Source organism: Xiphophorus maculatus, chromosome 17 (assembly GCF_002775205.1).
Source record: "Xiphophorus maculatus strain JP 163 A chromosome 17, X_maculatus-5.0-male, whole genome shotgun sequence".
Lineage (NCBI taxonomy): Eukaryota > Metazoa > Chordata > Actinopteri > Cyprinodontiformes > Poeciliidae > Xiphophorus > Xiphophorus maculatus.
The window spans coordinates 1707088-1734958 of NC_036459.1; the positions used below are offsets into that span (position 1 = coordinate 1707088).

The window sequence follows — 27871 nt, forward strand, 5'->3', positions numbered from 1 at the left end:
CTCAGAATTCCTGTTAGCGCGTCTCAGACCAGCCGTCAACAGGAAGGAGAAGAAGATGAGAGACAGTTGACTCAATGGTTAGCGTTAGCTCCTGCTAATTTAGTTATGGCTGCTCAGCTTTAGCCTGATCCAGGCCAGGAATAAAAACCAGCAGATGAAACATCCTGATCAAGTTACAATCAAAAACAGGATTTTGTTCTGAGGATGGATGTTCTGATAAATGGGTTGTGAGATTCCTGGGATCGTCCCGAACAATAAGGAAATGATGGTTTACCTCGTTTAACTCTCCCAGTAACTGCTGCTGAGGTGAAATGGAGCAAAGATGGAGGTCAGAAGATAAAACATGTTTTATTCACCATGAACTCACTAAATCTGACCACCAGGGACTCTACTGTAGGAACCGTCTGCAGAGTCACACAGTCAAAAACTCACAGCAAAAATTTGGGTTATTTAGTCAGAAGAGAAAAAATCAGGGTTCATACGTCATATTGTGTTTTTATTTTTAAAAAGTCAATTTATAAATGCCGCAGTCTAAAGCTAAATAGTTAGCTTTCTATTTATGGAGATAAATATTTAGTTAGTAAGTTAAATATTTAGCCTTTGAATTAAAACTAAATGTTTAGTTTGGAGTTAAATATTTGCTAAATATTTAAACTAAATGTTTAGCTGTTCGTGGCTTCAGGAAGTTTTACTAAAACCCGTTTTTCTCTTCCAGGCTGAGCAACCCGCGGCTCCAAGCCGATTAAAGGAACAGTCCAACAATCTGCAGACATACAGAACCAGAACCCGTCCTCTGGACCGACTGGCTACACTGGTTCTGATGGGAAATGACCAGCTGCGGGTCAGAACCTCACATGGACCGGCTCAAAGAACCTTCAGGTCCAGTTCCTCCAGAACCAATCAGAGATCAAATCTACTGGGCTCTGATTGAACAGAAAGCAGGAAGTAACCTAGCAGAGGACACAGCCTGACTATGATTGGACGGAGAAACTGGCTAAACCCAAAAGGTTCTGATCATCCCAGTGGGTCAGAACCACCATCACTCTGAGCTGAACATTCTGGAGAAAATCTGGAAAAGAACCAGGATGATAACTCGGGTAAGACCCGGTCCGACCCTGAATGATGGTTCTGAGGGTTCTGAGATACAGAGAGATGAAGACATGAATCTGACCCAAACCGTTCAGAAATGAGGGACTGTTCCTTTAAGAGACCCACATCAAAGCAACCAGGAAGCAGAACCGGAGCATCAGAACCGGAGCATCAGAACCGGAATCCGGCTCTTCCTACCTTAAACAACTCAAACTCCTTCTTAGGCATCATGAGCTTCAGCCAAGAGAAACGAAACATGGATGAAGATGAGCATGATGATGATGAGGAGGAGGATGATGAGGATGATGATGAAGGTGATGATGACGATGAAGGTGAGGTACCTGGATGGTGTGGCTGTAGACCGGGTCTCCACGGCCGGTCAGGTCCGAGGTTCTGGTCAGCTCCAGGATGTTGTTTGGCACGTAGCCGGCGGCGCCGGCGCCGTTCCGGACCTTCCACCACTGCTTCCGGTCATCCAAAACCTGTCAGACAGAACCCAGGACCTGTCAGAACCATCAGAACCTGTCAGACAGAACCCAGGACCTGTCAGAACCATCAGAACCTGCCAGACAGAACCCAGGGCCCGTCAGCTCTGACTCCTGATCTAGAAATTGTTCCTGACAGCTCAGCAGAATCTGTTTGTTCTGGTTCTGTGTTCTAAAGAAGCTGTTCATTCAGACCCAGAACAGAACCAGAACCGGTCAGCGGTTTACCTCAAGGAGTTCGTCTTTCAGAACCGACAGCTCCGTGTTGTTCCTCGCCACAAAGTCGTACTTTGATTTGGCAAAAAGGTTCTGATCCAGTCGGATCTGCGGGTCCAAACTCCTGAGGGACAGAACGGGTCACGATGAGAACCGGACCGCAGCAGCACCGATACCAGGAGCATCTGAGAGTCTGCTAACGGACCCAAACAGACCCAACATGGGCCGGACGCCCTGGAGAAATGTTCCCTGTGATTAGAAGGTTCTGGATCCAGACCCGACCCAGAACCTTCTGCTGCAGTTCAGAAGGATTTGAAGATGGAGGAAAGTCCGATCATCCGGTTTGAAAAGAGGAAATGAAGAACAGAATCCAGAAAGATGAAGAACGAAACTTCATCAGTTAAAAACATTAATAAATACATGAAGGAAAACATTTGATTTTTTATCAACAAATGACTTAAAATTTAACCAAAAAAGTTTAAATTAAAATAAATATGTTCAGATAAAGAAATAATTACAGATAAATACAGGAAAACCCAATAAAATCTTCATAAATGTCAGAATAACTAACAGTTGTTAATATTTTCTGTGAAAATTAAAATCTAGGTGTAGAAAAATTAATCAGTTAATCTTTATCTTCATTGAACACAAAAATACTAAATATTTAGAATTATTACAATTTTCAAATGTAAGTAAAAATAAATCAATATTTTAAACATGTTTAGTGTGATTATTAAAACCATCAGAATATTTTTCGTATTTTGATTCATCATGTATTTACTAATGACTGAGTCAATGAAGGGGCAATGCTAGCCACAGTGCTAGCGGCAGTGCTAGCCGCAGTGCTACCAGCAGCGTTGCTAAGGGGCGGGGCCAGTTCTCCAGGGCGTCATGTGACCTGCGGTTACCGGTCCACACGGCGGCTGACGGCGTGTTTGAAAGCAGCCACGGCCGTGTTCTGGTCCAGGACCTGGAAGCGTTTGTGGGCGGAGTTATGGAGAGCGTACCCGTCAGCCAGAGGAAACCGCTGCAGCGCCCCCTGCTGCAGAAACACAGAACACGAAGCGCGTTAGCGGGTGTCAGCACCAGAGCCTCCGGCGGGTTCCGATCGACCGACCTCCAGACCGCGGGCGTCGGCGTTCACCAGGCTCTCGGCCAGCTGCAGGAGTTCCTGCTCCCGACTCGGAGCCACAGCCGGAACCATGGGGGGCTCCCAGCCGTCCCGGAACCGCAGCGCCACCTGAGGGAAGTAGTGATCCTTCGGCCACTCCAGTCTGGAAAACACACGGAGCGGCCGCCATGAGATCAGTAACCATGGAAACAGACAGAGACCAGAAAGGCTCCAACAACTACTTCACAGAAAACAGGAAATTATTCAGGCTGAACAAACGTGAGAGAGAAACTTCTGATGAGAACTAAAGCAAATATGAAAACAAGAAAATCTCACTGAAGCTGACAGAAATCATGAGAAGAGCACAGAACCAGAACCAGAACTTTATCGACCCTGTTCTCTGGTCTGTTACAGGAAGAAATATGAGCCAAATATAAAAACAGACAAAAACCTGAAAAGAACCAGGTCCAGTATAGATCAGAACCGGGTCCAGTATAGATCAGAACTGGGTCCAGTATGGATCAGAACTGGGTCCAGTATAGATCAGAACTGGGTCCAGTATAGATCAGAACTGGGTCCAGTATAGAACATGAACGGGTCATGGTTCTGACCTGCACTTGGTCCAGCCATCGCCCAGAGTCACCCACAGGTGGCGCTCCTCATCCGTCCCTGTGGCGTGGAGGAACTCGATGGCGTCTCTGCTGAGCAGCGGAACCAGGACGCTCCGGGCCAGCTCGGTACCACCGGACGCCTGGACCACCTGGGGAAAGAGAGACCCTGGAGTTCTGCTCAGTTCTGTTGGAGTGGGTCCACCGTTAGTGATGTCACTTCCTGGACTCACCATCCTGAGCGGGGTAAACAGGAAGTGGACCAGATCCACGGCACTAGGGTTCTGAATGTGGTCCTTCAGCTTTGCCTGCAGGTCAGAGCAGACGGTCAGACGGTTCTGCAGGACCAGAACCAGAACCAGAAGCCCCTGACTACAGTCTGGATCAGAACCAAACCAGTTTAAATGAACTGGAACCAGTTACCAGCTGGTTGAAGGCATGTTTGAACTTCTGCAAGCAGTCCACAAACTCTTCTTCACTGGGAGGCTTGGACCTCAGGGACAGGACGCCCTCTGGTGGACGAAACGAGCACAGCCACGTCAGAATTGAATATTTTTCTGTTTTTACCTCCTGATTTTATTTTATTTACTTAAAGCCAATTATTGTGGGTTCCTTGTGTTATTTCCTCAAAACAAAAACAATTAGACATTTTAGGAAACAAATAATTCAATTAAAATTAAAATACAAAATAGCACCAAGTAAACAATATTAAAATTGAGGTCCAAAAAGTTTTTTATTGATAGTCTTTATATTTTAAAATGGAAAACGAACATGGAAAATATTTAGTTGGGATTTAAAAATTAACTAAAACTAGTTCTCCATAGTTTTCAAAATGCAAACAATTAAAAAATTGTTAAATTTGAACCAATATTCAAATATATTTCCAATAAATAATGTATATCAAAATAAAAGTCTAAAATCTTTATTGAAATTATTTCTAATATGTTGCATTAGATACAGTAATGTTTGAATTTGTCACCTCCCGGCCCTTTCTTCTTGCCCTTCTTGCCCTTCTTCCTCCTGTTCAGCTCGCCGAAAGCCTCGGCCGCCTTCTGCAGTTTCGTCACAAAGAACTCCACGTCGTCCAGGATGTGGTTCAGAATTTGCTGCACAAACAACAACTTGGATTACGAGTCGGTTTGCTGAGGCATTAATGATTAAACCTGAACCAACAGTCCGCCCGCTGCTCTAAACTTTAAGCTGATTTTCCTTCAAACTCTGATTATGTTCAGATCAAACTGGGCCTGCAATCAGCTTAACTTTCTCCATGCAGCAATCTGCGCCAGATGTGAGCCTCACCACATCCCGGTCCACCCGCAGCGCCGCCATGTCCGCCGCGCCGTCGTCCTGCGACGGCCGCTGCTGCTCGCCTGCAACGCAACGCCACGCAGGTCATCACTTAGAACAACAGAGGGCGGTCCTGGCCCTGGAGGGCCGGCGTCCTGCAGCTCTTAGTGTCTCCCTGGTCCAACACGCTCCAATCAGCAGGTTCTGATGCTAACGACCTCGTTAGGAGACTCAGTGGTGTGGAAGTGGAGACACATCTACAAGTTACAGGAGGCCAAACCTCCAGGCCTGGAGCCGCCCAGCCTGACTTACAACACATCACTAACTGGACCCATTCCACTGACTGGACCCATTCCACTGACTGGACGCATCTACTGACTGGACCCATCCCACTAACTGTGGAATGGGTCCAGTTAGAGTGTGTGTGAAAACTAAACTGGAAACCAGCAGGGAGAGGAGCTCAGACCAGCAGCCTCACCAGTCTATGAAGCTGCAGAAGAACAGATTATAATTCAGATGAAACTGGATTATAATCTGTGTTTTCAGGTTAGCTTCAGGTTATTGTGTTTTACTTATGATTTCTAGACGATGGTTATTTAAAGTAATATTTATTATCAGTGGAGAAACTTCTGCTAATAGCAAAGCTAATTTTTAACTTAACATGTTGGCTGGAAACATTTAGCGTGCTTAGCTTCTTTAAATTAATTTAGTCTAATAAACGGTAATTTATTAGACTGTAAAAAAGTTCAAACTCTGTGTTGAAGGTTTGGTTTTCAACTTAATTATTCAAATTAGATGTTTATATTCATGCTCTTATTTTGACGATTGTTTTCAGCAGTTTTTTTTTCTCTTATTTCCCCAAATAACTATTTAAAACAAGAAACAAAACAAAATGGACAGTAGAGAGCAAGATATAATATAATATCTAAGAGAAGATGTAGAGTGTAATGTGAAAATTAAATTGGTGCTTGAGTGTTCTCGTCTTGTCGATATATTTTGAGTGAAAGTTTCACTTCCTGACACACAGACGTACAGGTATGTGTGTAATAACTGAGTAGAACCTGCTGGGGGCGCTATTCTTTATTATAGCTCATGTTGTGTCATTGACACATGCCGGCGCAATACATATATGCCACTCACAACATAGCGGACATTCTGAGGTACTCACTACTCCCCACCCCCAAACATAATTACTCCCCCTCCTCCCCTCTATGACATCACTCACAGTGCTGCTGTTCATTGGCCCATGCCGACCAGGCGGCGACCCGCCCCCTGTTGTCCTGATTGGCTGAGGCTGGCGCCTCGGGGGCGGGGGTGGTTGGTGGAGGCGGGATCATGCCGTCGCTCTTCAGGATCATCCTGTAAGATGGAACAGCCAATCAGCAGCCAGCATTAGAAGCCGCATCAGGAAGTGTCTGAGGTTTTCTTACTTCAGCGTCTCGGGTCGTTTCTTCACTTTGCCCCCTTTGGCATCGATCATGGCACTTTCTACGTCCAGGTGAATCAGATTCGCCTGTTGGAGCACGACACCTTCAACACATTTTAGTCACACAAACTCAGAAAACACCAGCTGCTCGGTCGAGGTTGTTCTGAATCACAGAACAGCCTGTGATTCAGACCTGTGGAGTACCACAGGGTCGTTTCCTCGGTCCCGTCTGATTTCCTTTAAATAGACTTAGACTTGTACTTTATTGATCCCTTGGGAAGACTCCCTCAGGAAATTGAAGTTACCAGCAGCTCCCAGGCAAAAAACAAAGATAACACACAGTAAGCAAAAGTGCAAAAGAATACAAAATACAAATTAAATACTAAGGTACACACCAAATGTGAGTAACCAAAACCTTAAATTATGCAAGAAAAACCTTAAATTATGCAAGAAAAACCTTAAATTATGCAAGAAAAACCTTAAATTATGCAAGAAAAACCTTAAATTATGCAAGAAACAAGGAATAAGAATATAGAATATAAGAATATAAGTAAATATAAATACAACACAAAAAAAATATAAGAATTTGGCGGATAGATTGACCAGTGATATCGTATGGAAATATTTCCGTCAGAACCAAACAGACGAGACGGAACACATCTGGAACAGCTGCCATGTACGACAGCGAATACGGAAATAAAACGTTGGAGCAACGAAAACCATCATCTGTGCTGAGATAAGATGGGTCAGGATCACGGTCCTGGTCCGGTACCTTGATGTCGTCGCACTGGAACAGGTGCAGGTCCGCCTTGCTCTGACCCGAGTCTTTGCACACCAGCGCCAGGATGGAGTCGTAGCTGCAGGCGTTCATCACCGCCTGGCAGTGTTGGACGGAGCCGATGGGGAAGTTCTCCAACTCATTCTGAAACACATCCAGACCGCCGGCGCTTTCAGCTCCGGTCCCGACCAATCAGCTGCAGCTCAACCACCAGAACCAACCGTTTCTACTCCAACATAGACCTATGCCTTACAGACTCTAGATATGAATTATTAGAGCTGAATGAATCCAGAGGGATTCCTCATGGCGGCGGCCCAAGACTCCTACCAGATCAGAGCTGCACGTCCAGATAAGAGAAACGCGCTGATCCAGAACCAGCCAGAGGTTCTAACAGGTTCTGGTTCTGGACATCCCGTCCTACCTGTGAGTCCAGGTCGATGAGGCTGACCGCCTTGTCCTCCACCTGAAGCAGCATTTCCTGCGTCCACACCTTCCCCTTGGCGTCCAGCAGGCGCAGCCGCCGCACGCCGTCGTCCACCGTGATCATCCCATCTTTCCGGTCCAAAACGAACGTGGTGAGGTGCTGAGAGACGGAGAGGTTCCTGAAGTTTCAGCAAACCCGACCGGTGGCCGGAGTCGGACCAGAACCAGCAGAACTCACCTCCACCTGGTACTGCGACGTGTCCGTCAGGCTGTTGATGCTGCTTCTGGAGAAGTTCTTCCTTTGTTCTGAACAAACAACACATTCATTCAATTTGGGGATCTGATAAGTTCATCCTGCAGGACGTTCTGACGGAAAGTACGGAAGATGGTTAGGGCCAAAAAATAAAAACATAAAAATCCTGACAATTCTGGATAAGTCTTTGTCAAAATCCAAATAAGCATTCTTAAACGTCTATCAGATATGTTGCTAGCATATAAAACTTATGAATATAAAAACTATTTCTTCCTGGTTATAAGATTTGTAAACCTAAATTTTATCCACACCAAAAATCTGTCCCAAATGTAATTTTCAGACTAGATTTGTCTCTGGGTGCAGAAACTATCTAAACAATTATGATTCTGAGAAAAAAAGAAAGAATGTGAATTGTTTTTTATTCTGTTTGTTGGCACTAATCCGCTTCCATAGGAAAGAGACACATGAGAAGTTCCAAATTCCTGATCCAAGCGTCAGATTTTAGTTTTTGTAAAGAAAACTGAATCATTGAATCAGTTTGAGGGAAATCCTGACCAACGGCGACCTTTGCTGAACCCACAGATTCTCCAAAGGGTTCTGATCACAGACGGTTCTGGAGGATCCAGAACCTCTCTGGGGTCGGCGCCATTGCTACGGTAACGAAGTTGTTTTAACTCGAGGTCACATGACTTCAGCTGCTTGGAGGAGATAAGACTCGGAACGTTTCATTCAGTATTGATCCATCAATCAGCAATCTGTCCGCTTTGTTCTGACGGTTATCAGTTGCTCACAGCGGATCAACAACTCCTGATGCGTTCAGGGACGCTCCGTAAACACCAGCTGCTGTCTGCTCTCATCTCAGCTTCACTGCAGAACCCGTCCAAACATCTCAACAGGAAGTGGCCGGTTCCGAGGCAGCAGGAGCCAATCACAGCCGGTTAGGCTCCGCCTCCCCAAAGGGACGGACAGAACCACACTCGGAACCGCCGTCACTCGGAACCACAACATGCTGGGAAACACACCGCCTCCCTCTGTGCTGCAACCTGATTGGGACTCTGACTGGTTTTACTGGTTCCACCCTGGTGGTCCAGCTTTCTTCTTCATGGTTCTGTTTCTGGGTCTGTGTGACTCCAGAACCAGAAACGGCAGCTGCAGCACAGAGGGCAGAGCGCTTTTCAGGGTTCTGATCCAGTTAGACGGTTCTGGTGGAGCAAAGCAGCTTGTTCCACCGGAACCGCTTCAGGACAGAACCCAAATGTCAGAATCAGAACCACACACCGGGTCACACCGAGTCGGATCGAACCGGGTCGGATCGGACCGGGTCACACTGCTCACTTTTCTGACTTTTCTTTTTCTGTTTGGAAGACGATCGAAGGAAATACGATTCCTCTGGTCCTGTCAGGAGGACAGATAACAGCAGGGGGCGTTGATCCAGGTCCACAGAACCAGAACAGAACCAAAACCAGAAACAGACTCACCATACAGAGCTTTGGCACCACTCTTGGCTTTATTCCTGGGGGGATCCGGAGACGGAGCGCCGAGTCCGCTGGAACAGAGACGGATCGGTCAGAACTGCCTGGAGGCCGACCGGGCATCCAACCATCCAACCAGCCCCAGTGAGGATGGATGAACTCCTCCTTCTACAGACTCATTTAATAAATTACATAATTATAATAATTTAAAGAGAAACTTCAAAGTGAAACTGATTGATGTTTTTCCTTCATCAGGATGATTTTCTGTCACCAATAAAATAATAAAACTACATTAAAATCAAGAATAAACAGTTTTAAAAACAGAAACATTTTTTGTTACCTGCTTAAAGTTTGTTTTCAGATTTACTGAACGATGAAATAATTTATTGATGCGACAGGAGCAGCCTGCAGATCAATGACTTATCAATATAAACCGATAATTGATCAGATCGTCTGACCTCTGATCAGCTGAATGAGCTGCTGATGAAAGACGTGATCAGCTGACAGATGGCACACACACACTGAAACGCACACACACACTGAAACACACACACACTGAAACACACACAGTGTGAGCGCAGCGTTCTGAAGCTCAGCAGCTTTTCGGGTCAGAGTCTCCGTCTGGAACCAGAACCGATTCTTCCTGCTGAGTTTAACTCTGAATTAAAACTCTGAGTTAATATTTTTTTTATTTTGATCAATAACAGAGATTCATACTATAGACGTTCTGACCTTTGACCCTTAGGTACAGAATAAAACAAACTGAATGCATCCGGACTTAGAAATCCCCAAACGACCGGGAATTCTTCTGGTTCTGATCCGTTTTATTCCAGTTTAAAAAAGTTTCATCTTTTGGCTTTTCCACAACTTTAAAATTTGAACTGAATAATAAAAACTGTAGATGATGTAAAAGATCAAAGCTTTGAGTTAATTAAATGGCATGATGATGATGATGATATCATGATGATGTCATCATCATGTGACTCACTTGATGTTGGAGCTGAAGATGTTCAGAGCTGGAGGATCGAATCCGTTCATCCTGTGGCACAGCGACGCTCAGCTGGAACACACACACACACACACACACACGTGTCAGGGAAACAACCAGAACATCCAGCTGTAATAAACACCAGAACCTAAACTCCCAGCGGCTCTTTTTCTTTGGCCTGAGAAATCTTGATTCCCTCTTGGTTTTTTCCTTCCACCAAACTTTCCCCTCACTTCCTGCTGGTATCTAATTTAGTGCTGAATTTGTCTATAATAGTGAAGGGACTGAACCTCTAGTTTAACGCTGCTGATCAGTTACTGATCCCTGATTGATCCATCAGCCTGAACGTCGGTTCTCTCAGGATCAATTTCAGTCCGGAGCGTTTACCGTTACTGATCTGCTGAAAAACAGCAAACCTCCTCACCGCGCTTCAGGTTCCTGAACCCATCGCTCGACCCGTCAGAACCTCCCATCCGGGCTGAATGAACCCAGAGCTGATTTATGACCCAGTTTGCACCTTCAACCACGTGTGATTACTTTTCCCAGGACCGGCTTTTATTCCCAGTCCGTTTCCATGGAAACCTGACTGTAACTGTTACAGAGCCGCCTGCAAGGCGGCGATTAGGGAGGAAAAGCCCACAGCTAGACAAAACAGACAGCAGAAAACAGAACCAGTACCAATTCAAACAGAACCAGGACCGGTTTAAAGGCATTCTGGAACGTTTTTCAACTGGACCTGATCCGGTTTAAACAGTTTAAAACCGGATCACTTTTTCTCGTAATATTACAACTTTATTTTTGTAATATCAAAATCTGTAATACAATTTCTTGTATTACTACAACAATTACTTTCCAATTTGTACAACCTTTAGCGGATTTTATTTTTGTACGACTTTCCTTGTATTTCCTGCGACTTTATTCTGGCGGGATAACGACGATGATGTCATATCGCTACAGATTTGACCTCATTTTATTTAGACTTTGTCGTAAAACTTCCCGGATTATTTCTGTTATCATACGACCGGTAACATGTTTTTATTCTCTAAGCTCACCTCACAGCCAAACTGTAAATTCTAACTTTTTCCTGACCAGTGAATGCTTCATGTTAGCATGGTGGAGGAACAAACAGGAACTTCCCCCAGCCAACAAGAGGAAGACAGGCTCTACTTCCTCCAGAACACCTGCCACCCCGACGCCCCGCCCCTCTGATGATGTCATAGCATTTACTGGATGCTTATTAATAAAGAGTGGGGGTCAAAGGTCAGAGTGGTTCCTCCTGTTTGTTCTGGGTGGAGAAAGTGAACGCTCCCACATGGTTCCTCCTGACAATAGTTTTTATCTGAAGAGGAACTCAGAGGGACACCCACACCCACACACACACACCCACACACCCACACACCCACACACCCACACCTACACACACACACAGAGCCTGTCGGTGGTGTGTGAATCAGCTCCAAGCTGCAGGTCTCCTTCATGTTCTGTTTACCTGGATTTCATCGGCGGGGGAGGAGATTACCGTGTGTGTGTGTGTGTGTGTGTGTGTGTGTGTGTGTGTGTGTGTGTGTGGGCGGGCGTGTGTGGTCAGAGTCCACATGGGTGTAAATCTTTTCAATCCTCTTTAGTTTCCACCACAGAACTGAAACTCTCAGCAGCTTTGTTCTCTTTGTTTCTGGTCCGATTGAAGCGGGCCGCTCCGCTGCATGACCAGGTACCAACACCTGAACAGGTACAAACACCTGAACAGGTACAAACACCTGAACAGGTACAAACACCTGAACAGGTACAAACACCTGAACAGATACAAACACCTGAACAGGTACAAACACCTGAACAGGTACAAACACCTGAACAGGTACAAACACCTGAACAGGTACAAACACCTGAACAGGTACAAACACCTGAACAGGTACAAACACCTGAACAGCTATGAATGCCTCCTCCAACTGGTACTAACTTGCGGTAGATCACGTGTCAAACTGAAAGCTCAAAGCCAGAATATTTTATCAATCAAATCAAACAGTTTTTATCAAATTCCATCAACCTGTCTCTCAAGTTTGTCACAGGAATTCTCATAAAATTCACAGCCCCCCACACTTTCTAGCACTAATGAATAATTGTGAGCTTATTGCAGATTTTCAGCAAAAAAGGTGCCAAACATTCAGTCTAAGCATCGCTTAGACTGAACCTGCAGGGGGCAGTGTTTTTTCCTTCTACTTCTCCGCTGACTTCATGTCAAGTAACTGTCAGTGATTGATCCAAGTCCACCTCAATAAAAATAACAAGTCCACCTTGCTGCAGCAGACAGAGAGCGGCAGGACGGACAACCCGGGTTGTTAAAAAAGATACAAGCAAAAATTCACATTTTTGTTTTTATGATGCCATTTATATTATTGTGAGGCTTCTTGTTGGTAGAGTCTTTTATATAGTAAAAAATAAGATTAAACTACTTAATCTATCATGGTGAAAATTTTCCTTTGACTCTAAAGTCATCAAATAAAACACATTCATAGACTCACATTATCAACAATTTGTGAATAGAGCAAATTAACAAGCTATAGTTAAATATTATGATTTAGTTTGGTTAAGAATAATTATTGCACCGTCAATAAATGACTTCTAATAGATGTTTTATAGTTACCAGAGGAACACAGTAACGCCTTCATGAGCTCAGACATTCAAACTGACAAAAAATGAGGATGGATGCTCTCTGCTAAATTATTCCTCTCCTCTTTCATGTTCTTTCAGCAAACAGTGGAGACAGAGTTGTTCTTGGTTTCACCGCCATTTACCTGCTATTTTACCTGCCATTGAAAATGTTCTTAAAAGATTGTCTGTTAGTCTGCAGCTCATGAGACCAAACCAGCAGAGGAGATGAAAAGTTAAAACACTCAACATTGTCTTGTACAGAGCCTCTGGTTGGCTAACCTCAAGATCACTGGGCCTTCTAAAAAATGGAGTCTCTGAAAACATTTCTTAAAAACACAGCCAGTGTTTTCAGCAAAGTTGAGCTGATCCAATACTTTGGATCACTAGGAATGATCCAAAGTATTTCAAATTAGCCAGTTTCAGCAGATTGGCTATCGAGAGAAAGTGGAACCACTTTACTTTCAGGTTTTGTTTAAGTCATTTAATTAGCTCTACCACCTTAAGAAAATGAAAAAACATAGTGTTTTGTGATGGAATTTATCTTTTACGGTTCCAGTAATGCCAAAATTAATAGTAAATAATAAAAGACTTTGTGATATTCTCGTTAATGTAATTAATTGTGTTACCACTCCCACGCCACTAGATTCAATAATAGACCCAAAAAGATGCGACTAAGGAGCAGATTTAGAAGTTCACAGAAAGCTACAGAATTTGTTAAAAACTGTGAGCTACGCTGAAGTAAATAAAAGAGAGAAGTTCAAATACATGCTGAGATTGAAAATCCTTCCTAAAGGTGAAGATGTATCACAGATTTCAAAAGAAAATAAAAAGGGGAGGCCGTGGACAATCTAGGAAATAGCGCCCCCTTTACTTCTGGAGTGCAATGGTCCCATTTAAAAATAAGGTCTGAGACTGACAGCTTTCCGTTTGCTGCAGCAAGGTCCTTGTGACAAAAAGCCGCATTTACCGTCATACACAAACACAAATTTAGCTAAATGTCTTGAAAATATTTCTAATTTAACTTTTAAAAAAATTAATAAAGAAGTGCTTTTTGATTGCTATTTCTTAATGTTTTATGAGTTTTATATATTCTGGCTCAACCAGCTCTTGAAGAGAGTGAGGATGTTTGACTCCCGATCTGCACCTCTGCTTCCCCTCCGATCCGCCATCTTTGTTTCTTTAGACAGGTTTTAATACAAAGCATCATAGCCTAGCCTAGCCTAGCCTAGCGTAGCTTTTCCTTTGTTTCTGTTGTTGATTCTAGACGTTTCTTTCTTTCTCTGGTGATTTTCCTGGAGCGGTTCGGTCGCCTTCGCTGGGTGAGCGATAAATAAATCAATAAGTCATCAGAAATCATCAGAACCGACCTGGGCCAGAAGGAACCTGGTTCCGGTCCATTCTCTGGACTTCCCCTCCAGTCATTCATTAAGAGATGACAGATTAGCCGTTAACACGACCTGCGACTCGGTTCTGCTTATTGGCTAATCATTACACAGCTATTCATCAGCCTGGGCTCAGCAAAACCACAGAACCAGAACCAGCAGTTCTGCAGGTCAGTTTGGACCAGAACCTGAGAGGTTTTACGGTTCTGAATCCATCATCAATCCAGATGATGGTTCTGACCCGGTGCAACAATCACAACCTGGTGGTTCTGATCCAGTTCTTGTGTTGTTCTGCTGATTTATTGCCCGACTGTGGGTTTAATTCTTAGAACCTTTTAAGCTCCGATTCAGGCTCTGTTTGGGTCCGGTTCGGGTTCTGGCCGTCCTCCATTCGTCCCAGTCCCATTTCAGATGCAGAGGACGGGAAGCGCTGGGATCACTGGGTTTACTGGGCCGGCCCGATCGGTCTATTGACGGAGCCGATTGATTAGAACCTCCAGAATCCAGGCCAACTGGGCCACTTTAGCCCAGAAACCTACATGCAGCCTGCCCACAGGCCTGGGACCAGAACCACCTGAAGGCCTAGACCAGAACCTCCAGAATCACTGACTCAGCCTCTGAAAGGAACCAGAACCTGTTCAGGCCCAATTCTTCCTCACACAGAACCAGTGAGGTTCTGTCCGCTCTCAGACTAATTCTGCTTGGATCTTTGATCAGGACGATGCTCAGATCAGAGCCCCAGTACCAGAACCAGATGAGTCCAAAACCGGTTCAGAACCGATAGGAGTCTCCTGGACAGGTTCTGATCCGCTCAGGGTTCTGTCTGATGAAACAGTTTATTGAAGGTTTCTCCTCTTCCAGAACCGGTTCTGATTCTGATCGAGCGGTTCTGTTTCATTCAGAACCTATTCGGACCAGTCTGGCCTTTCACAATAAAAACCCTGTTTTCGCCGGCATCAGAAGGGATTTTATTTTGGAAGGAAGCAGGCTCTGTGACCTCTGACCTCTGCTGCAGAGCGGTTCCATCACATGAGGCAGACTGCAAGGTCCACACAGAGTGCCTGACCCGGTTCCAGCCCAGAACTTGTATGCAGAACGGGCCTAAAGATAATCCATAGTAATCCTGGAAGAGCCAGGTCGGCATTCCCGCTCACAGGGGGCGGGGCTAAAGGGGCGGGGCCAGAGGGGCGGGGCTTGCAGACAGGAAGAGAAAATAAAGAGTTTCAATCAGCAGTCTGCTCTGATTGGTTCGTTTGGATCTCAGAAGCAACATGTTGGGCTTGCGGTTCGGACGGGTACCGACCATCAGCAGAATATGGATTAGAATAGTAAATCTCGCAGTAGTTTAACATTTAGTGGATCTGGACCGGACGGTTCTGACCCGGTTCTGAAACGGACCATGAAGCTGTTCTACTGGTTCTGCTTTAATTTATTAAACCCCAAAATACTTCCAGTTCTGATCCACCAGGTTCTACTCTGGCTCTGGTTCTGTCAGTTCTAACTGGATCCTGGAGCTGAGTCGACCCAGTGAGTCAGAACCAGAACCAGGCTGCTGTCAGTCCGCTGGCTGCAGGAAGGAGCAGATTAGCGAGGATCAGCTCGTTAAGCCTCTAATTGGCGGCGGCAGGTGGGGGCGGGGCTTAAAGGTGAGCCAACAGGTGGCAGATGGCTGAGGAACTGTCAACTGGGTCAGAACCAATCCAACAGAACAGACTGTATCAGTTACATCCAGACTCCCAACACTAAATTATTCTCTTATTGTAAATAATAATATTGAAGACTGGGTCGAGGACGGCCATGTTGGTTCTGGGCCGACCCGGCCCGTCCTCACAGCGATCCGGTCCGGGAGCAGCAGGTAAAGGAGAGCTTCCTCTGCAACTCGACTCCTGATCTCTCGGCACTGCTGCAGCACACCTGGCAGGTACGGTTACATCACACCGTTGCCCCGGCAACTGCACAAACAAGGCGTCTCCCGGGAAACGCCTGGTAACAGTTACAGCGGCAGGACAACGAGCCGATTGGTCAGGGAGGTCATGTGACTCAACGAGCACCGCCCCCAGGCCGACCAGAACCAGAAACAGGCAGGTCAGAACTCCAGAACCCGAACAGAACATGGAAACGGGTCCTGGTTCTGATAAGATACTAACTGGACCAATTTCAGTCAGAACATCCAGAACCAAACATCTGGACCAGAACCAGAACTCCTGGTCCTCAGGAACCGCCCACTGTCGCCCCATGCTTCCTCCAACAGAACCCGACTGCAGAACCCCGTAAAATCAGAACCAGTGGAACTGAACCTGAGAGTGGTTCTGATACGAACCGGACCGCCTTCACCTCAGATCAATCAGTTCTACAGTCAACAGAACCAGAACCCCAAGAACTGGGTCCAGAACCACCAAGAACTCCTGTTCAGAACCAGGGTGAGTCCAAACGGGACCACTCTGGTTCTTGATTGGATCAGCTGCTCCTGATTAGCAGGTCAGCTGACCTGAAATCTGCTCAGGTCACAGAACCAGAACCAGAAGCTTTCAGTGGTTCCATTTGGTTGGTTCCTGTCCATTCAGGTTCTGTCTTTAAATCTTATGATCCGGTACCAGCTGGAGGTTCTGCTGGTGTTCTGACGTCCCTCCGTGTCCGACCAGAACGTCCAGAACCTCCCGGTCCACTTGTGTGTTTGTTTTTGGGAGGAGCTGAAGCGGCTCTCGGAAAATTAAAGCGAGCTTACCTGCAGCTCTGGACTCATCCACCGGTCCGGACCGGGTCAGAACCGCATGGCTCAGTTCACCGGTTCGGGTCGGTTCCGGTTCCGACAGCGGCGGCTCAGTGGAAACTGTTGGGCTCCGGTCCGGTTCGGCTTACAGCAGCTTTCTGCGGAGCAGCGAGGGTCAAACTGTCCCTGAGCGCTGACTGACAGGCAGCGCGGCGCCCTGGCCACGCCCCTCTGGATTTCCAAAATAAAACCGCAGCTTTACCAAATAAAACTGCAGCTTTTAAATAAATATTAAAAATATGAATATTTTAAACTTTATAGCTTTCTGCAGTCATAATGTTTTCCTTTAACAAGAAGGAAAAATTTTAAATTTGAAAATATTTAAAAATATAAAAATAATCTAAACTTCAGTAACATGATGCCAGTAAATAATCATTTATTGTCCAGAAGAAAAATTTAACATTTTCTACGGCTTAAAATAAAAATATGGAAAGTGTTCAGCTTTAATCTGATTCTCTGCTCATAATTTGTTGAAACAATTTTATAAAATTCATTTATTTTACTATAAAATAGTTTTAAAAATCGTATCTTCCAACTAACTTGGTTTAAAACTCTCCAGAACCAGAACCCCAGTTTGAACAGGAGGTTCTGTCCAGTTCTATTTTCCCATAAATAGAACTGAATCTCTAAAAATCATAATTATGGTGCTCCAATGTGAACGTTTTCTCATAGCTAAGTTTCAAATATTCCGTCTCAAAGTAAAACCTGGGAATAATTTTCGGTTAAAAGCTCAAACGTTACTATAATCTCAGACTAAATCAGATGAAAAATAATTAAAAACCTGCAGCATCTTCACCATCTGAGACAGAAATCCTCTACCGCCCTCTGCCGGACAACTAAAGCCCTGCAGCAGAAACAAATGCGCTCCTGCGGTCGCAAATCATTGTTGATCAGTTCCATCTGATCGGTTATTGATCGGTTTTTATTAGATGAACAAGAGTTCAGATCATGCAGGAATCATTTTACGGCTGATCTTAAACAAAGATCATTATCAAGCCTGCTGCTTGGTTTATTAGACCAAAATTATTTCAATAGATAAACCCGCTGAAGCTGAAGTTGGTTCCGATTCGGGAAATGGCAAAGGGCGATTCCACCTAATTATTCACTACCTTCCCCATCTTTAATCAACCCCAGTTAAAAAACTACGACACCTAGACTGGATTATTCTGCTCTAATAGCAGAATATTTAAAACCACGTTTGGGATTTGTGAAACCTTTAATTGATTTGTGAAACTTCACTTCACTTAACAGAGCGCTGCAGATCTTTCATTCCAGCAGCCATCACCATCTACAATAACTTTTTGAAGAATTAATGAGTTACACCAACATTTAATTTCCCTTTGGGATTAATAAAGTAGTTTTGAATTAGAATTGAATTTGAAAAAACAACTACATGGAACAAGTGTGAATATTAATCTGAACTTTATTGAAGTTTCCCAAATCCCAAACACGGTTTTAAATATTCTACTATTACAGCAAAAATAATCCAGTCCAGGTTTGAAGTATCTAGGTATTGTAGTTTTTTAACTAGAGTTGATTAAAGATGCGGAAGGTGGTGAATAATTAGGTGGAATCGCCCTTTAGCCGTTTCCCGAATCGGAACCAACTTCAGCTTCGTGACCACGGAACCATTATGACTGAAGAATTCACCATGCTCTGGGACTGCTTCTTCTTCTTCTGGGGATGAAGACCTGCAGCGTCTGGAGAACCGGGTGGACTGGTCAGACTGGTCAGAAAACAGCTCCCGGTCCTAGAAAATGTTCCTCCGGAAGGCCGCAGTCTTGGCGTGACAGTTAGCGGCCAGCGGTGCTATGCTAGCTGCTAGCTATGCTCGTCATGCAGGAGTTAACTCATCCTGCCGTATTCAGGGCTTTTGCACACGTAGCTGAGTCTTTACAAACACCAATATCTCTTCCGCTTTGATGAAAATATTATCATACACACGGGATCGATTTCTGAACGTTTTCATCCGACTGAACCCGATCGCAGTTTTAAACTCCTCACGCCCAAAGCGGCCAGTGTAGCTAAAACCTGCCAGCCAATCAGATCGCTTTGAGACAAGCCGCACTTCCTGTTATGAATTAAACATGGCGCCAGGTTTTTTTTTTTACGTTTGGTTTTTATAAAGGTTTATTTGTAAATGAAACTGCCTTTAAGCAGCGCATTAAAACTCAAGACAATGTTGATTAGGAATTGTGTGGAAATATTTTTTTTGTTTAGACTATAAAGCACAGAACCAGAATCTTCCCATAAACAAACACAAATACTGAGTTTTTTCACATCTCCACTTTGGTTGGATTTATATAAATCATTTTTAGTGACATTCAACTCAGTTTTCAACTGGATTTAAGGAAAAAATCTAAGAAAAATGTCTGTTTTCCCAGATATGCAGCTGTGTGTGGACTAACCTGGAATAAGAGTCTTTAGATCAAGTCTGCTAGAGGCAGCGGTTCTAAAGCCTGAGCGGAACCAGAACCACACACCGGGCCAGGAAGTTTTCATAAAGTTTTTATTGGTCTAAATGTCCCACCCGGCTTCCCGTACCCACAGAAACACACATACACCAGTCCTGTCCTGGAGACTCACCTGAGGCCATGTGACTTCAGGTGAGCCTGTTTATTTCACCATTCAAACATAGTGCAACATTACCTGTGAGCGGAGGGAGGTCACATGACCCGCTGACCCTCAGACACCTGAGGGTTCACCTGGAGATGGACCCAGTCTGACCAACCAGAACCTCCAAGAACTTCTGAGCCTCTTATAGATTACAACACCTGTTCATACCTGCAGGTCAACACTATCCTGATGATCAACCAATCAGAACCAACCAACCAGAACCAATCAACCAATCAGAGACTTTCTAACGTCTCACTGTGTCTCCAGAACCAAGCTCAGGTCCAAATGTTGGAGCGTCTCAGCCTGAGATCACAGAATCATGATCCGGGTCGGAACACAGAACCGCCCAGGTGAAGTTCAAACTTTCATTGATCATCTACTCAGACCCAGTTCTGGTTCGGATCCAGAAGCAAATCCAACCCGGCTCTGCACCAGAACCAGCTGCTACCTACTAATCACAGGACTTCTATCAGAATCAGTGGCTTTGGTTCTGTTTGGATCAGTCCAGATCAGAACCTCTGGATCAGAACCGCTCTGTGATTCTGATTCGGTTCTGGTGATTCTCCATGAGCCTGGTGAGTCCAGGCTCTGCCGGGTTCGGTTGGGTTTTGCCGGCTCCCAGATGCCTGTCCTAAAGTGGGCGTAGCCCTGTCTGTGATGTCACGGCGCCACTGCAGCTCAGGACACCTGGATGACCTCCATGCTGCCAGAGAAGCCTGGCCGGGTCGGAACCGGCCTCATGTCCTCTCTGGACCCGTCCAGCTGGCAGCTGCGCCTCTTCAGCTGCTTCTCAAAGCTGCTCTCCTCGTGCCAGCTGCGTCGCGAGTCGCCGCGGTCGCCGGCCCTTTGCCGGCGCCGGACCGCCTCCAGGCCGGCGCCGCAGCCCAGCGGGCCGAATCCAGCGCCGCTCAGGACGGACCCAGACGAGTAGAACCGCGTAGTTTCAGAGGACAGGTACCAGCCGGCCGTCAGCGAGGAGGCGGAGACCGCCACGGATCCCAGCAGGATGTCAGAGTGCCAGCCCTTCAGAGCCGAACCAAAACCGGACCCGGAACCGGGTCGGGCCAGCTGCTGCTGGCTGCAGGACAGGCCCAGCAGGAAGCTGGTGTTGCTCTCCTCCATGCTGCCGGAGCGCTGCAGGTGCTGTGGGCCGACCGGGGCTTTGGGGGCGGGGCTAGAGCCCGGCTGGTCTATGGGGGCGGGATCGGAACCTGGCGAGGCCACCCGGTCCGGCCCGCTGGCCCGGTCCGGCCCGGCCCCCTCCTCCTGGTCCGGGCTCGGCTCCGGGGTCGACTGCTCCGACACTTCCTCCACCGGGGAGAACTGGCACGCCTTGCTGCTCGGCGCCGCCTTGTAGAAGTCATCGCCCGGGCCGCCATGCGGCCCGAAGGCGCGGTGGGCGGGGCTCGTACCGGGCCCGGTGTGCGGCCCGAAGGCACGGTGGGCGGGGCTCGCGCCCGGCTCTCCGAATGCCTTGATGTCCAGGGAGAAGGAGCGCTTGAGGCGGGCGCTGTCCTCAGACCCGTCCACCAGCTGGGCGCCGCCCAGAGCCTCGGCCAGCTGCTCGGCCGGGTCGCAGGGCGGGGGTTGGGGCTCCGACAGAGGCTCCGCCCCCTGCTGGTTGGCCAGAAGCCCGGCGCCTGGCGGGTCGGGTCGGCTCTCGGAACCGTCCGGACTCTTGATGTTCTTCTCGAAGTCCAGCAGCTGACCCAGGAAGTTGAAGTTCGGCGAGATGGTCGGCCGCTTCTCTTTCACGAACCTGACGGAGAGAGAGAGGGGTCAGAGGGCGGTGGCCATGATAACATTGTGCTGGTGGCGGTTCTGGTTCTGACCGGTACGCCTCGTCCAGAGACATGTCCATCCGCTTCATGATGTAGGCGATGGCGATGGTGGCAGAGCGGGAGATTCCTGCCAGGCAATGGACCAGAACCCGGCCGTCTGACGCCTTGGCCTTCTCTGAAACACACAGAGTGGGCTGAGCAGAACCAGAACCAGAACCAGAGAGCCCACAGAGGGTGGACACACACCTATGAAGTCCAGGGACCGGTCCAGCCAGGGCAGAATCTTCTCGCAGAAGGAGTCGTTGACGGGGACCCGCAGGAAGTGGGATTCTGGGACGAAGTCCGGTTTGGGGCAGGTGTTGCTGGCGTTCAGTACGAAGGTGATGTCGTTCTGCTGCATCAGCTCCTGCAACAGAACCGGGTCAGTACCGGGTCAGAACCAAGGCATCCGGCTGCTGAACAGCTCCTCACCTTGTTCAGGACATCCCTCTGGCAGCCCAGGTACAAGTGCGGCAGGATCCGGGTCGGGCCCAGGTTGGAGACGGCTGGGCCGGGCTGGGACGGGCAGGACGGAACCAGAACCGACTTCCCCTCGCACAGGCCCGGAAACAGCTGGGAGAACTCACAGAACCCACCTGACACCAGAACCAGAAGATGAGAAAGTCTGAAGCTAGCTTATGGCTAATTGATGCTTCATGACATCATCCGCCATAAAGGAATCAGAATTGGACTTTTGATTCGTGACATTTTTCAGTTTCTCAGCTGCAGAACTTTCACTAGAACATTATCATGTAGCTAAAGGCAACCAGCTCTGGTTCTGCCCAGCCTGCAGCTGCTGGCGGTGAGCAGCGCTGCGCTCCGCGCTGATTGACTGCGTTTGTAACACCTAAGCCAGTGGTCGCGGACCGGTGCCGGTCCGTGGCCCGGGGGTTGGGTATTTATCCCGGTAGGTGATTCCCACAGTCCAAGCTCTGCATGAAATGGTGACCGGATGTTAACGAGGCAATGAAGCTTCAAGCTGCTTCTCCACTGGAGACCAAGAACCCTGAGCTTCAGCAACACTTCCGGTCTCATCGGGTCTCTTCGTCTCTCCCAGATGGACCGTCTGGTTGCAGAGAAACAAGCTCAGGGCTCCATTAGTCGTTATCCTGAGTTAAAGTTTTCACAAAAGTAAAATGTTTGTTTTTGTGAGCGCATCTGTATTTTACTTTGAAGGGATGTGTAAATGTTACCATAGCAACCAGAGTCAGAGAGCGTTAGGGCAGTGGTGGAGACGAGATGAGAGGAGTAGAGCTTGTGAGTTTTAGGTCTGGTTCATACGGCACGATTTAAGGATTGTCGGCCGATTTTCCAAACCTCTGTGACCACAGAGCCGATAAAAGTCCAACAGGTTCGGTCGGTTCGTGTGTCCAGGAGCAACACACCACAGAACCGATTCCACAAGAAAATCCAGTAAAAACCCCAAAATACGGTGCGTGAATTTAGAGTAACAAACTTGTCAGACGTTGTAGAAGCAGTAGTGAGTTTGTGGACTCATTTTAAGAGAGCTAGTGTCAGAGTCAAGCCCTGACTGAATGAAGCCTTAATGTTATAACTATATTATGTCAGGTTAATGATGGATAGCTGAAAAGTTACCGGGTTTATCAACTGTGGTACCAGTTTCGCTCCAGTTCCTCTCATTATCATTTCTGTTGATATTCCTTTTACAAAATGCTGAATAAACATTCATGCTGTTTCCACATATCATCTCCGATGTTCACCGGACTCTCAGTTGCGCCACGTCACCGCGCTTTCTGATTGGCTACCTGTCACATTCAACAGGCTGCGTTCTCGTTCCCAGTCAGAAAAAAACCCACAGGCTGCAGTAATCGGGCCGAGACAATCCAACATGTTGATTGTGCTCGATTTTAGATCAGAACGTCCCGACGTTCTACGTCCACACTGCAGGATGATCAGTTAGGATTATCTTAGAACTTGGAACATTAGAAGATTGTCATAAGGGGAAAATCGGGGCAAAAAAGTGAAAATTGTGCCATGTGATCTAGGCTTTAGCAGACACAGCTACATGTGGAAGCCTGTCTGACAATTCAAACCCTGTCGCCCCCCAGCTGCAGTGAAATCGATAAAACGGTTGGGGACCACTGACCTAAAATACAGTCATGATTTTATTGCTTATTATTTATTTTACATGAAGTTGTTTTTCCATGTCTGACCAGCTGGTGGAGCTGTTCTGGTGCAGTTATTATATAAATCACTTTCATTTATGTCTGTATTTAAAACGCTTTAAATCCATTCAGCTGTTCTGTATCGGTATCAGATATCGGTATCAGATATTGGTATCGGATCGGTGCGTCTCTAAGCAAAACCTGGATCATCGGTCCAGTCAGAGCAGAGAAACTGTGGTACCGACCTGGTTCTGCTCAAGAGCAGCAGAACCTCCTTCAGTCCGATTCTGTGTAACAGCTGGAGGCAGTTTGGGGGCGGAGTCAGACGACGATGACGTCATCGTACATAAGCAACTCAGAGGAGGAGGAAGACTCATCATCTTCCTCACCATGCTGGTCTGGGACCGGTGAGCTGAACCGGTCCTGCTGAAGGTCCGGTTCAGCTCACTGGTTCTGTTACTGGCTCTGCTTGGCCCAATCAGCATCCAGCAGACAGGTCATCCGGAGGTTATCTAGAGGTCATCTGGAGGTCGTGAGCAGCAGGACGAACTGACCTGACAGCAGGTGGACTGAGGGGAAGCTCCTCTCCAGCTTCACCAGCAGAACGCTGAGGAACGAGTCGGCGCCGAGTGCGGCCGGGTCCGAAGAGTTCTGGTCGTAGACGACCACTTCCTGGTCGCCCTGCAGCGCCACCTGGACAGAAACAACAGCTTCCGGGTCACTTCCTGTCAGGGGTTAACTCTGAAGATACGACTGATCGATTAGCTGGGTCACTTTAAACCCCCCCAACCTGGCTGCCCCCCCTCCTCAGCTGGCTGCCCCCCCTCCTCACCTGGCTGCCCCCCTCCCCCTCCTCACCTGGCTGCCCCCCCTCCTCACCTGGCTGCGGGCGCAGTGCTGCAGCAGCTCGGTGATCTGCACCTTGTCCTGCTGCAGCCTCCTCTTCATCAGCTTGGAGCCGTTGACGTTCAGCGCCTCCAGGATGTGAGACGTGTTGTAATCCACAAAGGGCCGGCTGTCGATCAGAACCACCCGGTCCAGCCCGCCCTCCAGCAGAACCACCAGGGCCTCCGGCCCAATGGGCCGCACCGCGCTGGGCCTGGGCATCGCGCTCCGGTCCGCTCCGACTCTTCCTCCTTGGTGGCGGTCCGGTCGGGTTCCAGAACACGAGAAGCTCAGAAGAACTTCATGGTTCTGGACGGGTTACAGGTCCTGAGGAGGAGGAGGAGCAAGTGAGGAAGATGAAGGCAGGATGATGTCACATCTGGGGGCGGGCCATCATCATCATCTTCATCACGCCAACGCTTCCTGAAACAGAAACATCCAGACCATCAGAACCACAGCGAGTCCGACCCGATCCGGCCCGACTCAGCTCACAGAATAGAATTTAAATACTTTGATCAGTTTCTAATCATCTGGTTCTGTTCTGCATCCAGAACCAGAACCAAATGAGGAGAAGCAGCATCCAGCTTCTATGCTCCACAGATCTGGAACAAACTTCCAGAAAACTGAAAAACAGCCGAAAAGTTCCTTTAATCCAGATTAATTAATTAATCTGAGTTATGATCAACATATTTGATGTTTACTGATTTTATTTCCTTATTTAATCTTTATTTCACCCGGATAAAAAACACTGCAGTCAAAAACTTATTTTAATGAATCCAAGAGGCAGAAACACCTTCGATGTTTAGATGAGATCAAATGTCGTTTCTCCTAGAATGATTTTATGTTTTTATGGTGTAAAACATTTGCAGTGCCGTGTTGCTGCACCGTGATTCACTAATAAACATCTGGTTCCATGAAGGAGGGATGAATATTTTCTAAAGTAATCATCTGGATCCAGAACCAGACCACTGGGCATTTAGAGAAAGCCGCTCAGTTTCAGGAAAGGCTTAGATGGGTAATAATTAAAACATTTCTTCCTTCCACTAAATTTTTCTGAGCCTCAGAATCTACAGAGCTAAACTGAAGCTTGGACCAAAATGAGAGCTAAATGCTTTAGAATCAAAACCACAGGCTGACATCTGACCCGGTTCAGGTCCAAACTTCACTGTAAACCTGATTCTGTAATAACTCATTTATTACAATAACTTCCCTTAAAGGAACAGATAAAACATTTGGCCTCATTGGTTCCTGAAATCAAAGATCTATAATCAACAGATAGAATCGGTTCTAATGTGACTGAACATTAAATGAACCAAAACTTTTAGCTTTATTACCAGATGACGTAAAACCGGAAGTGGCGCTCATATTAAAGCCAATTTAGAGAAAGTGAAAGCTGTAAACTTTTCTGGAACACCACCCGAACCTCAACCAGAACCCCATATGGGCTGAAGTGGACCTGGTGTTTCTGTCGGAGCCGGCCGATAATAGAACCGCTTTAAGGTGGACTTAGGGTTTATTTATGTAGTTTTAGTTTACCTGATGCCTTTAAGGTGGACCTGCGGTTTAACTCCAGGCTCCAACTAAATCTGGATTATATCTGTTATATTTAAAATAAACTTCGTGAGCACTGATAACTTCAGGGTGGACATTGAGTAAAGAAATAAAGCTTTAAGGTGGACCTGATGGATTCGGACCGACCTTTCCAGAACTTTGGGGTTCTGAACTATCGACCCCGATCATCTCTGACATTTCCCCGGACTGACCATCGGAACCAGGCCCATGGAACCGCTCAGGAACCAGGACCCGAACTTTAGGCCCCGGTAACGGAACTCCAACCGCCGCCGAAGCTTCGAACCTCAACGAGAAATTTCGGTGAACTCACCGCCTGAAAAGTCTTCGTCACAGTCCGACTAACAGCTTCGCCGTCCCGCCTGATGTTCCGGGGGAAGCCCGCGGAAATGTAGCGGAAATTAAAGGCCGAGAAAGGGAATAGAAGAGGCGGCAGAAACCGAGCAGAAAGCGGATGAGTGAACCGAAGTCCTACCGCTGCCATAAGAGATGAGGTCACCGCGGTAAAAATAACAGCAAGTCGTCATCCGGAGCAGAGTCCGAAGAACTCGGAGGACTCTTAAAGGGCCAGCGTCCCAATTACTGACGCTGCGATATACAGCAGAGCAGCTTCAGCGTCCTGTTGCTTTAAGAACACATTCGGCATGGGCTGTGGAACTCTAGAACTGCCAAAAATAAAATAAAAATAATACACTAAAATAAAATGCAATAAAGTGCGAAAATAAATTCAGTATTTAATGGTAACAATAAAGAGAATACTGCAAAAAATATCAAAGGAATAAGTTTACTGAAAACAACAGAAAAATCAAATAGAAAAGTAAATATTTTAAAGTATGGCTAAACAAATATGTTCTTAAAATAAAATTAGATAATAGAACATACATACTAATTTCCAATTAAATGGAATGAATATCTAAAACTAATTGTATTTGAATTAACAAATATCCCCTTAATTATACAAACAACATTTAAATTAAAATAGAAAATAATAAGACATACAAATTTAAAACAGAACTATCATAGGTTTATATGCAAATGGTCTATGGAAGTAAAGGACACCCAAAAATAAATCTCTTCTAATTAACATTTATAATAAATAAATATGATAAAAATGTGGAAAAATAAAAAAGAAACCTGTAATAAATACGTAATTATAACAAACATAACACTCCAAAACAAAAATAAAAATAATGATTATAAACAATAAGGTATTATGATAAATAAATAATCTTACACTGCACTACACATCAAATTAAAAGAAGAATGAGTCAAGTGAAGAAATGCAGTAATAAATAAACATGGTCCAATAAAATTAGATTAACGTTTTAAAGGAAACATCAAATTACATTTAAGTTTTTAAAATATTTTAAGATTAGTAATTAAATTAATAGTCCAATACAAACATAACTAAAAGTTAGAAAAACATACCAATTTAAAACAGAGCAATCTAATGCATGAATATAAAAAAATTATTTTATTTAAAATATTCCATCAATTGTATAAGGAATACATCATAATATACTTTTATATTGCACCATAATAATCTTATTTTATTTAAACCCATCTTGTTTTCACAACAATGTATTTATTTTCAGTTTTTTAATGGTACAGTTGTATGATGTGTGGTGTGACTGAATGCTTGTAGCTCTGCTAATCCACCTCCTTTGCTTTTGCCACTCCTCTTTAAACCTGCCTGTCCATCTGGTTAGAAAGATGGTGGAGTAGGGGACACGGTCCATTATGATGGATGGAAAAGATGGTTTGAACTTCCTACTTCTCTCTCTGCATCCATGAAGCAAACATCTAAAAGAACCAATCAGAGCTAACGCAGCAGCGCTGCTTTCCCTCGACACCTGAGCTCTGGAGGAGAGAACCCGCCGAGTCTAGATGATGTTCAGGATCAAACGGCCGGCTGAGC

The 27871-nt window shown here is 46.0% G+C and overlaps 2 protein-coding genes across 4 annotated transcripts; both read right to left on the minus strand.

The window, feature by feature from the left end:
* Nucleotides 1–19: 19 nt before the first annotated feature.
* Nucleotides 20–17094, minus strand: LOC102230675 (epidermal growth factor receptor kinase substrate 8). Of its 3 annotated transcripts, none has more exons than XM_023349744.1 (19): nt 16893–17094; nt 10137–10208; nt 9155–9222; nt 7662–7729; nt 7422–7583; nt 6995–7144; nt 6227–6309; nt 6022–6155; nt 4809–4879; nt 4489–4615; nt 3933–4021; nt 3743–3817; nt 3513–3661; nt 2908–3064; nt 2798–2832; nt 1803–1914; nt 1431–1571; nt 1288–1323; nt 20–301 (listed from the first exon to the last, which is right to left on the minus strand). In XM_023349744.1, exons 2-19 carry the CDS (start codon nt 10184–10186, stop codon nt 104–106), a joined length of 1905 nt encoding a protein of 634 aa, XP_023205512.1. In that variant the 5' UTR covers nt 10187–10208; nt 16893–17094; the 3' UTR covers nt 20–103. The 3 variants fall into 3 exon arrangements, with proteins under 3 accessions (XP_023205512.1, XP_023205511.1, XP_023205510.1); XM_023349743.1 differs by having other exon boundaries at nt 20–298; nt 2699–2832; XM_023349742.1 differs by having other exon boundaries at nt 2699–2832.
* Nucleotides 17095–19504: 2410 nt separating this feature from the next.
* dusp16 (dual specificity phosphatase 16) lies at nt 19505–26579 on the minus strand. Its single transcript, XM_023350582.1, has 7 exons — nt 26267–26579; nt 24379–24807; nt 24054–24192; nt 21806–21969; nt 21581–21740; nt 21386–21509; nt 19505–21312 (listed from the first exon to the last, which is right to left on the minus strand). The coding sequence occupies exons 2-7, from the start codon at nt 24604–24606 to the stop codon at nt 20232–20234; spliced, it is 1896 nt and encodes a 631-aa protein (XP_023206350.1). The 5' UTR covers nt 24607–24807; nt 26267–26579; the 3' UTR covers nt 19505–20231.
* Nucleotides 26580–27871: the final 1292 nt, after the last annotated feature.

What these genes read in the sequence shown, in the direction of transcription:
- dusp16 (XM_023350582.1), bottom strand. Translation starts at nt 24,606, where the DNA reads ATGCCCAGGCCCAGCGCGGTGCGGCCCATTGGGCCGGAGGCCCTGGTG. An exon ending in AGCACTGCGCCCGCAGCCAG is followed by an intron (nt 24,193 to 24,378) that starts GTGAGGAGGGGG and finishes GTTTCTGTCCAG; the next exon opens with GTGGCGCTGCAGGGCGACCA. An exon ending in CCGGTCCCTGGACTTCATAG is followed by an intron (nt 21,510 to 21,580) that starts GTGTGTGTCCAC and finishes TGTGTGTTTCAG; the next exon opens with AGAAGGCCAAGGCGTCAGAC.
- LOC102230675 (XM_023349742.1), bottom strand. Translation starts at nt 10,186, where the DNA reads ATGAACGGATTCGATCCTCCAGCTCTGAACATCTTCAGCTCCAACATC. An exon ending in CGTCGCAGTACCAGGTGGAG is followed by an intron (nt 7,584 to 7,661) that starts GTGAGTTCTGCT and finishes TCCGTCTCTCAG; the next exon opens with CACCTCACCACGTTCGTTTT. An exon ending in TCATCGACCTGGACTCACAG is followed by an intron (nt 7,145 to 7,421) that starts GTAGGACGGGAT and finishes GATGTGTTTCAG; the next exon opens with AATGAGTTGGAGAACTTCCC.